Source organism: Perissodus microlepis, chromosome 5, assembly GCF_051167445.1.
Source record: "Perissodus microlepis isolate ML-2025 ecotype Zambia chromosome 5, ASM5116744v1, whole genome shotgun sequence".
Taxonomy (NCBI): domain Eukaryota; kingdom Metazoa; phylum Chordata; class Actinopteri; order Cichliformes; family Cichlidae; genus Perissodus; species Perissodus microlepis.
The window spans coordinates 11,350,076-11,368,161 of NC_140465.1; the positions used below are offsets into that span (position 1 = coordinate 11,350,076).

The 18,086-nt window shown below is 39.0% G+C and overlaps 1 protein-coding gene across 4 annotated transcripts in view; it reads right to left on the reverse strand.

Annotated features, from left to right (window-relative positions):
* The window catches only part of slc2a9l2 (solute carrier family 2 member 9, like 2), a 109,761-nt gene that overhangs the window by 15,243 nt on the left and 76,432 nt on the right, over positions 1-18,086 (reverse strand). For all 4 annotated transcript variants that reach the window (XM_084927810.1, XM_084927811.1, XM_084927813.1 and 1 more), the window contains one exon: positions 476-603. In XM_084927810.1, the coding sequence (XP_084783936.1) occupies positions 476-603 (128 nt within the window). The remainder of the gene's footprint in view (positions 1-475; positions 604-18,086) is intronic.

Genomic DNA, 18,086 nt, shown 5'->3' on the forward strand with positions numbered 1-18,086 from the left:
AAAGAATGATAAAATGCATTTAGTGCAGGCCTTCCTTGTGACTAACAAGTCATTACCCTATGAGATGGTGGTTAAAATACTCAGTCCATATTTGATATGGATCTAAACTAACCAATGACTGGTGTCATGGTGTCTACACTCATCTTTTACATCCAGTGGCCAGTACCCCAGTGTGTGGATACGATTGCTCCACAGAGGCGACCTGTCGAGGGTGTACGCGGTCCAGTAACAGCTGAGAACTGGATAAGCAGTTAAGAAACTTGATTGGCAGATGATTGTGGATGTGAGTGAGACGTTCACACTTTACAGAAGCTAGCTTTCCTCATTTGTCAGTTTTCTCTAACCCCATTTGGCAGAAAAGATTACGTTTTATACGTTTTATAAGTATACTGTGTGTTATTTTTGTCATGATAACCGTGTAATTAAAAACAGATATTGTGGTAGCCTGAGAGTATACATGAATAATGCCACTTACTTGAATAAATGGAAAAAGGAGGCCCACGGCAAAGTTAGATAGCCAGTTTACTGTGCCAGCGATCATGAAGGCAGCAGGTCGATAAGACTGTTCAAACAGTTCCCCGGTCAGGATAAAGGGGATGCCACCTGACAGAGAAAAAGACAGATGCACCATTAGTTACAATAACAAAGAGCTTTGGTCAGAGAGGAATTCTGTGTTTATTGCTTAATAATGAGACTTGTTTCTTGTTAACTCTTAAAGTTGAAATATGAGCTCCCACCTTTAAAGTAAGCCGTGTTATCTTTGCCTTTTCTGCGTGCCTTCCTACTTTTAACCAGAAATGTATCAGTCCAACTAAATCCAAGGATACTGTACCATCCTTGCATTTAGTTTCCACAGCACATATTCCCCTTTTTATCAGAAATCCATCAGTAATTTCTCACACTGAAATGAAGTATTATTTGTATCTACTGGAGTTTGACTTGCATAATTTAAATAAGCAGGCACTTTCCTTGCTTTACCTGACCATCAAACTACATGTGTTCACTGTGCTGATTTAAATCAGATGAATTTATAATAATTACTTTGCTAAATTCTTTTCAGCTGTATTAATTTTATTATTTTTTTAAAAATTCTCTAATCTGCTCTATTGTTGTTACAATTGACAAAAAAAATGTGCCAGGTGACTTTAAGTTAGATATTAATAATCCCTCTAACTGTACTGCAACAGAATTTCTTAACATTGCTAAATTATTCATTTAGGGCAATGTGTTACCAGCCCCACACATAATGGTAGGCACACACTGGATCTGGCTTTTACGCTTGACATATCTGTTAACTGTCGCCTAATGAAAGCCATTATTCTTACACCAACTCATAAAAAATATGTCTTGTTGTCTTGAGTAACAATAATAAGCACAATCCAAGGTTCAACCCTATCAACTGACTCATTCATCATACTCAGTTTTCTATCATTGCTATATCTTCTAAGGTTTGTGAAAAATTTCTGTTGTCTGAGTTTTATTTATGAGTTCCACGACACACCGATGATGTGGAAGTCTCAAAAACTCACAAAAAGTAATTTAAAAATATGATACATTTGGCTTTAAAGGGTTAAAGAGGTTTTACCTGTCATATATCCCTGGCACCTCTCTATCATAAACAAATCCCTTTCATCTGGCTGTGATCCAGATTACTTTAAAACAACCAGTTTCTTCCCTCCTCAGACGCCACTGCTTTAAAGAATTACAGACCCATTTCCAAACAGCCATTTATTTCAAACATCTTTGAGAAAGTTGTTGCTCATCAGTAGTAATACGGGGGCATTAGTCCAAGATGGCGGCCAACCAAACCCGTTTGACAACCCGTTTGACCGGTTTCGTGTGTGTGCGCATGCGCGTTCAGGTGTGCTCGGGGGCATGCTAGTTCATGTGTGGAAACACACAGGGCGTCAGAGGGGTTATATGAGTTTATGTGTTTTTAACTGGGTTTTAATTTAATCAAACCATAGGGTTTTTTAATTAAACTATTTTTATCACTTAGGTGTATCTCAACATTCAGTTATGCAGACATATGTGTTCTTAAAAGCAATTCTTTGTTTTGCGGGCGGAGTGGAAGCTGTTTTGGTTCACAGTGCACCTTAACAAAGAGGGGATGCTTTTTATTTACATCTAGTCAAAAGTGTTGGTAATAGTGTTTTAGTCACACTAATTTTGTGATTCTGACAATATCTCAGCTTGCAGTGATGCAAGCATTTTATTTTAAAAACGGCACAAATGGGAATTTCTTCTGAATGGGTAATGTCAGCTTGTTCACAAGCGTTTCATTTAATCAAACCACTAGTTTTAATTTAACTAGTTTTTACGCATCTACTAGGGTTTCTTTCCAGGGTTGATGCGATCATTTTATTTAAAAATCGGGATTTCGGAATGTTGAACTAAGAGTGAGACAAAGCCAGCTAGTTTTTAACACAGTAAATGGTCACAAATAACATTCAGTCCTTTAGAAAATTAATGCTATTGGGCTACTTCTAAAACACGTTGCACACGATGTCACCTTTCCCCCCCAAAGCAACCAGTATCGCTCTTTTCAAACTAATCGTGTTTTAATCACACTGATTTTGTGATTCGGATGTCACACCTTGCAGCGATGCAAGCATTTTATTTATTTAAAAACGGATCAAACGGGCATTTCTTCTGTAAGGGGTTTCGTGGTTTCAGAGTAGTTTTTAACACAACAAATAACATTCAGCTCTTTAGAAAATAAACGCGATAAACAGTGATACTTCTAAAACCAGTCGCCCAGACCGGCTCCGTCTTTTCAACCGCTGGCTAATTGTTTGAATTTGTTCAGGATTACAAAAGCCCACCGCGGGTATCATTTAATTGTTGGGATTCCTTAGGAAAAGGTAAAAGCCGGCAGGTGTACCAGTCGAGCAAGGCCGGGACCCAACCTATTGTTTAAAGTGGTCGGTATTCGGCTCTTTTTGTAATTCCTCGACAAGGTAAAAGCCCCGCAGATGTACCAGTCGAGCAAGGTCTCGCCTATTTTCTGAAGTAGCCAGCAACAGCGGTCCCTTAGGCCTATCTTGGCCAGTTACACCGGATCTCAGCAACTGCGTGCCCCCACCCTCATTGTTTTAAACTTGCACAGCAAGGTGATACCCTGCAGGTGTATCCCCCCCCAGACTTATAGGCACCCCATCTATTGTTTTGGAAGCACCCGGTCCTATATGAAGCGTTCCTGAGAGCGTGAGACCCTTGCCATTTCGCGTCAGGACCAGCGCCGGTGCAGACCATTTTCTACCCACACAGAGCGTTTATGACCAGCCGGCGTTGCTTATGCATAAGAGAAAAGCGACAATACAACGAGGTTCTCTGCTCCAAGACATCCGCGGTCCTTTCACACGGTAAGCATGTGTGTTATAGCCAGCGCTTCATAAATGTCTGTCTGGCAGCGCAGATTATTCAAACTGTTTTTAAAACGTGACTCATTTGTTGTCCAAAAAACATTTCATTTGCTAAGTTACTGATTTAAAAATATCTTTTTTTGAATTTTTTGCTGGATGTCAAACATATGATAGACTCTTGAGTATATTTATATAGCAAAATTCACAGTGGTATAACCATGTTAAATAAAAGATGCCCAAGTGTGCACCAATGCACTCTAATGCAAGCCTTTGAAATATATGTTGATAAGTACATGAAGCGTACATCTACCTCTATAGTTGAAAAGAGTCTGTATCCATACTTTGTGGATCTGCTGATTTGTTTTTAATGTGGCACTTTTTTCACCAACCGCAGATGATGAAATCCTCTTTATTTGAGAAAGTGTCCCTAAGCTGTGGCTACTCATAATTACTGAGTTTCCTAGCCACTTCTTTACTATGTCAGCAAACTTTCTGAACAGGAAAGGTATCGTAGATTTAAAGACACATCTTCACTGAAGCAAAGGCAAAAAATTGGAATGAATTTTATGTGGCTGTTCATATTAATTCCAACAAAGAGTGAAAATCCAAAAGCTGCTGCAATCTTTTGTATTAATGATCTCTCTCTCTCTCCCTCCCTGTGTGTGTGTGTGTGTGTGTGTGTGTGTGTGTGTGTGTGTGTGTGTGTGTGTGTGTGTGTGTGCGTGTGTGTGCAATGCTGCGTGTGCTACTATGCGAGTGTGTGTGTGTGTGTGTGTGTGTGTGTGTACAGGAGAAAGGTGATGGCTGGAGCTATTTTTTTTTAATGCATTTCGAATCAACTTTTTTTGTTTTACAAGAAGTGTATTTCATACATTGGAATAAATGTATTCTTTTCTATACTTTATAAGTATGAAACTCTAAAGATTTTAAGTTCATGCACATTGTGAAACAAGAATCTAAATCTTTGTGAAACAATGATTTCTATAAAAGCATGTTGTTTATGGGGATAATGTGAAAAATCTTTTGCGGGCTCTAATAATGATCAGTGGTAATTGAAGAGGAAGCTTGAACCCTGGCTCTGGACATTTTCATGACAAGTGACAGTGCAGACATCTGCTAACGAGAGAACAAGTTTTATCATCATAACGACTGCGAATTTAAGCATCGTTAAAGTGTCACTTCAGCAATGCTACCGGAGAAAGAAGTGTTGACTCATGTTTTTTAATAGAAGACTTAAAACACTAAACTCTAATTTCAGGGGTTTATTTTAAGTTTACAGAATATAACATCTGGTAAGACGATGAGTTTTTACTTCTCACTGTCTGTGTTATGTGTATCCATTTATCATGTGCGCTTTGCTCTGTAAACTGTAAAATGTTTCATTGTATTCATGAAATAAACCAGAATTTCAAATATCTGAATCTTTTACTGTTTTTCTGCTTTTGTTCACTCCAAGTTTGACAAAACCCACAGCTCACTAACTAAGTGGAGCAATCTCAGTGTATTTAGCTGCTTTTTCCCTAAACACAATCAGCTGACTGGGAGAAATGCCTGTAGTCATCCACTCTGGTCATTGTCAATGTTGAAGGAGATTTGTTCCATAGACACCTTATACTAGCGTTTCCTACACTTAATCCAACACTGCTATGTTCTATTTAAACCCAGATTCCTTTTATAGTTTGCAGTGAAATTTCTTAAACCATTGTTTAATGGGACAGAAGTACAAGTCACTCTTTACTAACACACTGTAGATAAGTTTATTGCTGAACGACACAGCTAGCAGTCTCACACACTCTTTAGATTTTTGAAGTTTTGTGTGTGATGGTTTTGCCTCTCACACCTTACCCCTTTCTCCCAGTATCACAACAGTATGACTCCCAAAGTACGACTCAGTAAACAAACAAGGACTCTAAACTCAGAACAGAAAGATACAGTTGGAAGATTAGTGATTGCTTTTATGATGCGTAATAAACTACACCCTCTTCTTCTCTGTATTTATGTTGTTTGTGTGCGTGCATGTGTGTGTGTGTGAATGCCTTAGAAGTCAAAGTATACATTAGCCATACTTACAAAAACATTTTTAATTTCATTTAGAACTGAGATTCTAAGTTGTAAGCAGAAATCTTATGCTCAACCAGGAGTATGTTTCCCCACTTTCACAATGCTGAGGCATCAAATCCATGATCCAACAGATGGTTTGTCACACGTGGACGAGAAGGGCAAGCCACCCCTTACTTACACAACCTCACACACTATAGATTTTTAAAGCTCTTGTGTACAACGGTTTAGTTAAAGATATAACTTCTACTTTTGATAAAGATCACTCCCTCTGCATATTTCTTAAGAAATGAAGCGTCTTTACTGGGATATTTATTGCCAAACTATGCGATTTTCCAAATGTGTGTGGAGTAAAATGTTGTGACCAAGAATCATTCAGGATTAACAACACAAACTGTTTTGATAGCAGAAACAGTCTGTCTTATAGTTCCCATACTTTACCGCTAGTTTTACAAACACATTCTTCTTCATATCGGTTTAATTGGTTTTTTATGAAACTGATTTTCAATAGTACAACCAACGTCTAACTTTTCCTTGCTCCCCAGTATAAATGCAAGAATTTTGCAGACTTTATTGAAACTGTCACAATTTAACACTCAATGCCATAAACAGAGTTGATCCATGTTTCTATGGACAGTGTTTCATACATCAACAGCTCTGAAAATCACTTTTAAAGTAATGTAGAACATGATCTCTCTCACTCTCAGCGTCTCTAAAAAACCCAGCAAACTGACAATCACCTCTAAAGAAGGGGGTTAGTTTATAGGCTTTTTGTTTGTTTGTTTGTTTTGTTTTTTATTAGCCGCAACACCATGTAATGCATGGATGTTAGACTCTTTCACCAGACCATGTTGCTAGCCCAACCACCAGGCTCAGGGTCTCTGAACTCTAACCCTGGCTGCCAAATGTGCCTCTGACCCTCTTGTGCCTGTTCACCACCAGACTAAGTTTGTAGTCTCACCTACTAATATTATTTTATTACAGGGCAATATTCAGCTAGGTTACTACTTTGACTTTCTTACTTTGAGCACATTTCTGAGCCCATACATTATCAAACTTTTACTTGAGTATTTCTGACACTAGCAGCTATACTTCTACTTAAGTAAAAAAAAAAATGCCTGCACTATCGGTATAAAGCTGTCTGTAATTCTTTAACAGTTCATGCAACAATTATAAATTAAACCTGCACCACAGCTAACTCTTTTTAATAACCAATAACAGGTGTATTTCTTAGATCTACAGATACAGCCAAAACACTCTGCTTGTATAATGCCATATTCTCTCCCAGCATACCCTTGACTCACAACAGGGTGATTCCCAAAGTACGACTCAATAAACAGAGACTCTAAAACCAGAACAGAAAGATAAAGTTGGAAGATCAAAGATTAAGGTTTGTGTTTTTATAGCACAAAGTAAACTGTCCCCTTGTCTTCTAGGCCTTGGCGTGCGTACCTTAGAAGTCAGATTATACATTAGTTTTGAATTCCATTTATAACTGAGATGTCACGCTGTTATCAGACATCTTGTGCTCACCAGGAGCATGTATCCCCAACTTCAAAACCTTAAGGTGTCAAATTCACAAACCCAACATGGGATCATTCAACACAGGGGCCAGAAGTGCATGAAGATGAACACATGAACTAGCATGCCCCCGAGCACACCTGAACGCGCATGCGCACACACACGAAACCGGTCAAACCGGTTGTCAAACCGGTTTGGTTGGCCGCCATCTTGGACTAATGCCCCCTTATTACTACTCTCATCACTTCCTTCAGCTGGCTGAGGGAAACATCTTTGATTAATTCCAATCTGGTTACTGATCAAACAGCACCACTGAAACATGACCATTACCTAAAATTACTAAAAAATCTAACATTAAAGATAAAGGTGACTATTCCACTTTGGTCCTACTAGACTCATCTGCTGTCTTTGACACCACTGATCATGTCATTCTTACTAACAGATTACAGAATTAGGTTGGCATCACTGCCACAGCTGTCAAATGGTTTTCATCACAATTATCTGACAGATACTTCAGTCCTTATCCACACCTGTCTTATGTGGAGTCATTCAAGGCTCAGTCATTGGACCATTTTTGTTTTCTTTACTAATGTTACCCTGGTTGAGCTTCAAAGCCATTTCTTACCATTTATATGCTGATGATACACAGCTGTACTTTTTTTTGTCAAGCCTAACAACCTGAACAGCCTCCCCTACATCAGGGGATGCTTTGTTGTCTGTAAAAAATGGATGTCCTCAAATTTCCTCCCATCTCAATTCTGGTAAAACTGAAGTTTTTATGATCAGTCCTGAGAACTTCTCTGTGGAGCTCACATCAAGAAAGTGCATCAGCTCACTCTGGAGTAATATCATATCATCTCCTAAGGACGTTGGTATCACAGCTCTTAAGTTAATCTTGTTTCCTTCATCCAATAAACATCACAAAAAAAAAAATCCTGACTGTGATTCAATAATGTGGTATTGTTAATACGCAGTTTAGTTTTCTCCCGCCTTGATTATTGGAATCATTAACACAAACACAAGTTGTGAAATTATTTAATGGGAATCCTCTACAGTTTCTATTCCAACAATACATGCATGTAGGCATAAATCCTGGTATTAAGGTCCAGACCCAACTTTTGTTGAAGTGAAATAAAAGTTGCTTCCCTGTCGTCTTATCAATAAATGACACAACAACACAGCATGCAGTTAGAATATTTTCTTAAGCACACAAAACACATGAAGATGGATTTGAAAAATTCTTTTCGCCCATCAATTATGGATGTAAACACAGTGCCACAGTTGAAAATGGCTAAAAGAGAAAACCTTCGGGCATTCTTATACAAACCACAGAAACAGTAAAAGGCAACCATCTCTTGGAGCGCTGAGTCTTGGGTAGATTATGGTGGCAGAGAAGCCAAGAGTACCAACAATTTGTTGCAGTGGGCGTATAGCATGTGCAGTAGTTTGAAAAAAAGCATGATTAAGGGTGCATGCAGCATGTTTTGCTTGAATGTAAATGACTGAAAACAAAATGCCTTTCAACATTGCTGTGCATGGACAAGTGATGGAAGAGAATCACACGCAGGGTCATCGTTTATTTTCACAATGTAGACACTATTATTATAAGTTATGCCTAATTTGGAATAAGCTCCAGCCTACAGAATACTGATGTGAGGGTATAGATAGTGTTCTGTGTAAACCAAAGCATGCTGTCGATTGGTGTTCGCAGGCAGCTTCGAACGTGGCTCCCTATAATCTCACACATCTCACAGTTTCTCCCACACTGATTCTAAACCAAGACATGCACACATGGATGAGTTTATATCTTCATTGTTACTTGTCTGGTATGATTTAAGATATCACTGCTATTGCCTTGTGCATTGTAAATGTGGTTGAAATATCCAACAAAAACATCGGCTAAGATAAAAATCTTCCAGACCAGTGGCTTTTGCATCTAATCCTCACAGCAGGTTTTTTGTTGTCACATAATTGCTTCTGAGACGACAGTTAATGAGCTACAAGCTCATTAACTGGTGAATAAAGGGAGGAATGGCTTCCATTAGCCCTTAGCATCCTCTTACATTTAATTGCTTGTAGTAATAAACTATCCCATTGATGGAAAAAGATGCTTTTTAACAAATGTGACCAGCTGATTAAAAGTGATTGCATGTGTTTATGCAAGAACAGAGCTGACCTACCTACCTACCACAGGGATAAAGGACTGGCTCTGTGTGAGCACATTACAGCCTCAGATTCTTGAACAAACCAAAACAAACAGCAGCAGCAGGTAGTAGAGAAGATAATCAGCTTCACATCAGGGGCGTTATTTGAAAAATTCACTTACTGTGATATTGTTTTCTTTATAATGCTAACACAGAAAACCAGTTATTTATAAAGCCTTACTCTGACTGAGAAATGATCTTTTCCTCTTCCCAAAGTCTAAACTTGACACCAAGCAGTTTTAATGTCGATTAATTAGGGGTATGACAGTCTGAGATGCATACCAGTCACAGTTCTGTCTTTCTGTCTCACCTTGTTTTCTGCAGCAATGAAACCCCCCCCCCACCCCAGCTTTGGCTTTGTGTATCAGAGCCTAATGTTACAGTAGCAGAAAGAAGACAACGAGCAGCTGTGCATGAATATGAATTCACTAATTCACATAACTAATTTGCATTTCACATTCGAAGCCTTAGTTTTAAAGTTTGCAAACACGAATCACATTTACTGATAAATTTCAGACATATTAGGCATTTTGTCCCTGATTCATCCCTAGGATTGCAACTCTGATATAAATGTAACACAAAACTAATCACAGTAGCAGGACAGCACCACACAGGACAGAACAAATGTGCAGACACACAATGCAGAGAGAATGTGTATATATGTATAAGTTGTATAAGAGGCTAGGGTTCGGTGTGTTTACAACTATTAAAAAAATGGATGAAAAGCAAAGTGATATTTAGAGCAATTTAAGCTTAAAAATGTTGGAAATGCCTTACAATTTAACTTCAGTTAATTAAGTGGTTGAGGATTTGCCAAGGACAGCCATTTAATTGGGCTATTCATGTTTTATGGCCAGCAGCATAAGTTTGTGGAGGAGACAGCATGCTACCATCTATGTGCTAGTTTTACCTAAATGTCAAAGCCCTTTTCTCTGGAAACCATCCGTCTTTATGACCTGTGCGGATACATTTTTACTGTATGGCCTATTTATGTTAACGATTAATATCCAACCGCGTATATACATGATAAGATAAAAAAAAAATGTATGGGGGGGGAGATTCCTGCTAGAGGGAATTGCATTTATCAAAGTTATACTGGCAAATGTTTTCTGCATTAAAACATAAAATTGTTTGGATTACAACACGTTCACACTGTATGAGGGACTCGCAGCTGGTGGGCAATGCATGCATAAATTACAGCATTCTGACACGTTCGTGTTCATGCAAAAGTGTGCATTGTTCCAGTGTTTATTGTAGCGTACATCAAAACCATACAAATCGAAGAAGAAATTTCAAAGGATATACATCCAAACACAAATCTCAGAACCAATGCTGTAGCTTTGCTATTCACTTGCTTACTAATGGGTGGCGTGTTTAAGCGTATTATTAAATAATTAGCATTTATCTGCTAGTATGACAGAATGCAATTAGAGCTATTTAATAATTAAGAGATCATTTGTGACAGAAAAGGTTTAATAAAAATTAAAGCATGAATTAAATGAGGCCTGAATGATATAACATCACAGAGCAGATCAGACCAAAAAATGGGTTGGATTTGTGACAGGAACTGTTGCACTGTCCTTCTGTTTCAGCTTGACCTGCTGCGATGTCAGTGGACTGGTTACGCGCTACTAGTGCCAGACCCTTGATCTGTTGTGCCTCAGGCAGACAGAACTGCAGCATAAAACAAATACAAGAAGGCCTCACCAGAGGCAAGTGGGTTTCTTTTTCTCTCACCCACAATTAGTTGTGAAAGATCTTTTTGTTTTAAATCAACTTAAATATTTTTCAATCAGTGTTTTATGCCGATGGTGGAGTTTTCATTTTTCATACATATAGTTTTGTTTCATTTACCAAAGCATAATCAGCATTATTGTTTATGAGATGGTCATAGTTGGTTTTAAATTATGCACAGGTCTCGGAGACACTGCTGTTCCTGGAATAATCTTGGTTATGTGCATAGTCACCCCTAATGGCACATTCTGAGCTAAGAAAAATCCTGTGTGACCTTGTCATAACCCATGTGGCTTACTCGATTGCTCTCAGTTTGTTGTATCTATGTTTCTAATATTATCTAACAACAGCTCACACACTAATTACATAATGGGATAATACTGTCACAGTAGCAGAATGGTGCCCAGCAAGGGCACAGCAAGGGTGTCATATTTTGCAGTATATTCAGAAACTTCCAAGTATTTAATGGATTTAGAAATAAAAGATAATCGTGCTCAGAAAATCATCATTAATGCCAGTAGATGCGTTTAGAGTTAGACTGTTAAAGTACCAGTTTTTAACATTTCCACTTAATATTTAAACACATCACTGTGGAGTTTGAAAAGCAGCACCACTACTTAAATTGATGTACTGCTGAGCACTTCTGAGTTGTTCTGAGGACTAAAGTAAAGTGAAGTCTGGTATTCATTTACTAATTGTGACTTTATAAAATCTTGGCTAAAACATTTTAATCCTTGTGAGTTTATTAAAGGTTATAGCAGAGCATTTATGGAGACCATCTGCAGGGATAACATTTTTTAAAAAAAAGCAACTAAAGGGAAAGATTATTTTTCTCGCTGATATGACAAGAAATGTAGACGTTGTCTAAAATGTTACATGACTGAGAAAAAACTGTCAAAACTCACAAAATTACTAGGATGTTTCTGCTTTTCTTTGCACTCCACAGAAACGCACATATCTATTACCGGCTCAGCTTCAAATAATCAGATGAGACTTATAAAGTAAGGCTGTCATGGACCTCAACACATCACTGCAGTTTTGTCAAGCTATTTGCAGGTATGTCACCACAAACAATGCAACACTAATGTGTCCACTGTTTTGGACAATAAGCACCCAGTCAACTGGGCTTAGAAACATCCACAATCATCTGGCAACCACTGGATGCTAGATGTAACTGGCTGCTGGAGGTTGACAGCAGTTACTGGGAACATGACTGCAAAAGCTCAAGGTACATGGGCCTACAGACTGGTCATTACAATCACCTCATATTCTTTCACCCTCTGGTTGATGAAGTGAGACAAAATTTGTTGCATTTGTTGTAGTTTCAGGGTGGGCTTTTTCCAAGCAGCCATTTTGACATTTAAACACAGGTGGTAGTAAACATTACTTAATACTCTGTAGCTAGATAGAAAATAATCTTTGACTTAAAAATGATGGAAATGTCCTATTTTAATGGAAAGTAGGGCATTAAAAGAGTTTAATATGGTAAATGTATTGCACATTTACGTGCTAATCATCAGTAGCATAGAATTATCATACTCATCATGTTGGGATGCAGGCAACAGCTTTTGACTCAAAACACTGCAATGCTTGCTAACACACAGCACAGAGTGACTAGCATGTATTTTGTGTGTCATCCAGAAAACATCTCTTACGTTCACTATCCATCTTGGCTCATTCATTAATTTTGGGCAGTTTTAAAATAATTACTAGCTGGCTGACTGTACTGCATTATGCACAATAAAAAGTCATCATAAATATGAGATAATTACTTTGGATTAGTTTCTTAAAGTAATTTCCATCCAGGCGTGGGTCATGACACCATTAAGAGCCTGGTTTGGAGTCAGTAAGTGTGCTCTGGGCATCTGTGACATCTTTCTTTTATCTAACACAAAAGAGTAGCAAGTAAAATGTCACTAAAATAACTCTTCAAAAAAGTGGAGGCTGCTTCTGCTATTCAATGAAGATCAAAAGATATTTTTAACTCAGTGTATTCTGGCGAAAAGAAAAAAAAACTGGCCGAGCATCAGCATTTGACTAACTCCACAGCTGTTGTATTACCCAGTTCGCTGTGTTTACTCTAAGGCTTTTCTGACACTAAAAGAGAAAGATGTCTGTGAGAGTGAACTGCGGGGAGTTAAGCTCATATTCTGCCCACAGCAGAAAAAAAAAAAAAAAACAGCTGAGGAATTTCCAGGTCAATTGCTCTCTCAGCTTGAATAAATTGTAGATGAGTCCAGAGGAGAGAGGCGAGGCCATTTTTGCCCAGGAGCAAGCAGAGTCATGGCACAAACCGGTGGCCCTGACTAGAAACATGCTAACTGGTGAGTTGATGCTTAATCTTTGGGCAGAAACGAGAGGCTTAAAAACATATCAGCGTTAACTTTGGAGTGAAGGGGAAAAGTCAGGATTGCAATTATTATAAGACCAGAGTTTCTGGGGGATGTCAGAAGGAGACTGTTTGCAGGGCACACAATGCTGAATCCACACAGAGCTCGCATTGACAAAGGAATTCATGTGCCATCTCAAAGGATTTCTGATCCATGACACAATTCATGTTTCCAACAATAGGAAAACCTCTTCCAGCTGGTAATGCAGAGACAGTTATAAATCCAGAAGCGAAGTCATTTCAAGTGTTCTCTTCTTCATATTCAGGACCCAAAAGACAGCCGAGGACGAGCTCCTGGCAGAAGATCAATACCACATCTATGTGAACAAAACATTGTTTCCTGCTTTTCAGAAACCGGGGACTGTATCCATGGGTGGAATATTACAAAGTGCAAACGATCCTCACAGGAGACATCAGCCTTGGGATGCAAAGAAATATTTCTGAAGCTAAGAAAGAAATTACAACAATCAGGGCTCTACTGCAAACTACAGCAACTTATGATCATGATTTATAATTTTATGCTAAATGCAACTGTGAGGGTTGATTTAAGTGTTCATTCATGAGGCTAAATGACAAATTAGTCAAACGACATACTGTACAGCAAGACTGGGATATTAAAAAAAAGTAGAAACTCTGCCTCTGTGTACTGAGAAGAAACAATAAATGACAAGAGATGATAAACACAAAAATGACAGATGCACCCACACGCATATATAGGGAGTGCAGAATTATTAGGCAAGTTGTATTTTTGAGGAATAATTTTATTATTGAACAACAACCATGTTCTCAATGAACCCAAAAAACTCATTAATATCAAAGCTGAATGTTTTTGGAAGTAGTTTTTAGTTTGTTTTTAGTTTTAGCTATTTTAGGGGGATATCTGTGTGTGCAGGTGACTATTACTGTGCATAATTATTAGGCAACTTAACAAAAAACAAATATATACCCATTTCAATTATTTATTTTTACCAGTGAAACCAATATAACATCTCCACATTCACAAATATACATTTCTGACATTCAAAAACAAAACAAAAACAAATCAGCGACCAATATAGCCACCTTTCTTTGCAAGGACACTCAAAAGCCTGCCATCCATGGATTCTGTCAGTGTTTTGATCTGTTCACCATCAACATTGCGTGCAGCAGCAACCACAGCCTCCCAGACACTGTTCAGAGAGGTGTACTGTTTTCCCTCCTTGTAAATCTCACATTTGATGATGGACCACAGGTTCTCAATGGGGTTCAGATCAGGTGAACAAGGAGGCCATGTCATTAGTTTTTCTTCTTTTATACCCTTTCTTGCCAGCCACGCTGTGGAGTACTTGGACGCGTGTGATGGAGCATTGTCCTGCATGAAAATCATGTTTTTCTTGAAGGATGCAGACTTCTTCCTGTACCACTGCTTGAAGAAGGTGTCTTCCAGAAACTGGCAGTAGGACTGGGAGTTGAGCTTGACTCCATCCTCAACCCGAAAAGGCCCCACAAGCTCATCTTTGATGATACCAGCCCAAACCAGTACTCCACCTCCACCTTGCTGGCATCTGAGTCGGACTGGAGCTCTCTGCCCTTTACCAATCCAGCCACGGGCCCATCCATCTGGCCCATCAAGACTCACTCTCATTTCATCAGTCCATAAAACCTTAGAAAAATCAGTCTTGAGATATTTCTTGGCCCAGTCTTGACGTTTCAGCTTGTGTGTCTTGTTCAGTGGTGGTCGTCTTTCAGCCTTTCTTACCTTGGCCATGTCTCTGAGTATTGCACACCTTGTGCTTTTGGGCACTCCAGTGATGTTGCAGCTCTGAAATATGGCCAAACTGGTGGCAAGTGGCATCTTGGCAGCTGCACACTTGACTTTTCTCAGTTCATGGGCAGTTATTTTGCGCCTTGGTTTTTCCACACGCTTCTTGCGACCCTGTTGACTATTTTGAATGAAACGCTTGATTGTTCGATGATCACGCTTCAGAAGCTTTGCAATTTTGAGACTGCTGCATCCCTCTGCAAGATATCTCACTATTTTTGACTTTTCTGAGCCTGTCAAGTCCTTCTTTTGACCCATTTTGCCAAAGGAAAGGACGTTGCCTAATAATTATGCACACCTGATATAGGGTGTTGATGTCATTAGACCACACCCCTTCTCATTACAGCGATGCACATCACCTAATATGCTTAATTGGTAGTAGGCTTTCGAGCCTATACAGCTTGGAGTAAGACAACATGCATGAAGAGGATGATGTGGACAAAATACTCATTTGCCTAATAATTCTGCACTCCCTGTAATTTCACATGCAGAGACCATTTCCCTCACAGACTCATAAATCCATAAGACTTTACTTCTTCCTTCATTTCTTTTGCTCTTCTAATCATTTTTTTCTCCGCCTGCCACGCATCATTAAGTTTCCCCTTGGTGTGAGTTCACTCCCCAGAGACGCTGCTCTTATCACTTCGGTTTCTGTGTGTTTTTGCTCGTGGCTCCTAAAGAGAAAGCGCATGCCACTCTTGTCAGGAAGCATTCCCATCTTACCCCTGGTGTCTCTCATTACTTGCCACCTCTCACAACAGCAAGCCTGGTGGCCCAACATGTTTATGTCCAGATTCTCAGGTGAAAGGTGATTCATCTTGTTCAGTGGATTTCAGTCTCCTCTGTCGTGGCCTGTCTGTAGCACTTTGCAACCATCTTTTTGTCTTTCCCTCACTTATTTCGACTTTCTAGTATAAGTGAGTGAAGACGCCGCTCAGACCAAATGGACAATTGACTGTAAAAATCCATACCTTTCCAAAAAGAAACTGTTTTGTTTTAAATCTGATGTATGTGAATGGAACTGCTTTGACCTAAATGTGTCGTGTATGATGGAGTTATTCTACTTTTGTTTTGCAACTCCCAGAAAATTATTCAATTGTACTAAAATAATAATACAAGTCAGGCTCAGACCACAACTGTCGTTTATTTATTCAAATAGCTTTTAGCTGAATTCCAATGCAATTGAAAGTCTTTACGACTGTGATTTAATTAAACTCCACCAAAGCTCCAGTGCTATAAATAATAACAGTATTTCACCACCCACACACCACAACGATTGCGAAGGGAACTACACATAGAGAATCCTTAATGTTGTAGCCAAATTGAGTGTCCTTCACTCTCAAAGTAGCAGTACTACTCTATTACTAGCCATACTCACACAAGCTATGCTCTGAAGAAGAGTGCTGCTGGGCTGTAGCTGTGGCACCACATCTTGCACTGGGTCGCTGCGTCTGTCAAATTAGATACTCTTTGTTTTTGAAAAAGAAAACAAAAGAGATCACCGTGGTTCTGATTGGTGTATCGAATCTGGCAGAGCCAGCAGGGGCAGTTGTGCTGGCTTTGAAAGATGCAGGTATGTCCTAGGTTTGGTTTTTGGCTAAGAGGAACTCTGATTCTTAGCTCCTGTTCACATTAAAGCAGCTGAAAGCAGTCTATATTTCACTTCACTTCACTAATAGAATAAGGTGTCACTCTTGGTCGTACAACCCTTATATGTGTTCAGAAATTTTGCACAAATATTTCACTTAAGTTGTCTGCCAGTGAAAAATGTGCACAGAGCCATTTTTATGTAAATACACAATTTACACTTGGACAATAAGGGGTCTAGTGTAATATGACAGGGAACACCAATTATTTTCCTTTTATCGCTGAACAATGTTTATCTATAGCGACTGCTTCAATGCTTTTCCATAATCGCCTCCAGGCAGATTTGCACTCTAGTGCACAAAAGAATGTCATTTGCATTTTATCCCACAAAGAAAACTCTCCTACAACACGTGGGTTTGTTTACTTGCTCCTGCAGTGATTGAATACTTCCATTCTGACCAACACATAAAATATCAAAGGAGCAACGTGATATAATTAATCAATATATATGTTAATGTTGAAAGAAATCACTGTGTGCCATCAATGTGGTCAGCTGATTTGGGGAACAAAAGGATTTCAAGGACTCTCCACTGGATTATGTTTGTGCAAAGTGAGCACAATATGCTACAATCTAATTAAAAATAGAGATGGACCGATCCGATATTACGTATCGGTATCGGTCCGATACTGACCTAAATTACTGGATCGGATATCGGAGAAAAATAAAAAATGTAATCCAATCCATTAAATATCACGAAAGCACCTCACAAAACTTGCAACACGCCGTAACTCGCCTCAGAACGTTAGCACGTCTGAGCAGTATGCATCACGTGATAGAGCGGCTGTGGCATACGGGACCTGTCGGTGGTCTGGATAGCATTTGGAGCTTCGCTAGCAACCCGGCATTTCATCTCCGACAAAGTTATCCCCGAGAGAAGTAAAGCAAGTGTGTAAGTCCATCTCTGAATGTTTGTAAAGCATTCCTGCGTTAAGCTTAACAAACGATATATGGAGCGACTGCCTCTTCTTGCTGCTACTTCAATCATGAAACTGCTTAATGATCAGCTGATCGGCTTTTCTGTAGCGAGTTCGTCTCTCTTGTTTGTTTTTGGCCCACTTTGTACCAGAAAGAGGAAACCAGGGGATAAACAACAGCAGCACGTTCAAGCTTGATAAGCTGTTGTTAGAATTTATTTAATATTACTTTCTACACCAGGATCTTTTTCTACATAGCTGACGCTGGTAACTGTGCAGGGGCGGATCTAGCAAAGTTTAGCCAGGGGGGCCGATAGGGCATGAACAGGGAAAAGGGGGCACAAAGACATACTTTTCTTTCTTATTCTCATTTAAAATGTCTAGCTTTTAATAAATAATTATCTGACACCCAAAGTTTTAATTTGATGTAAAATGAATAGAAGTCCATTACT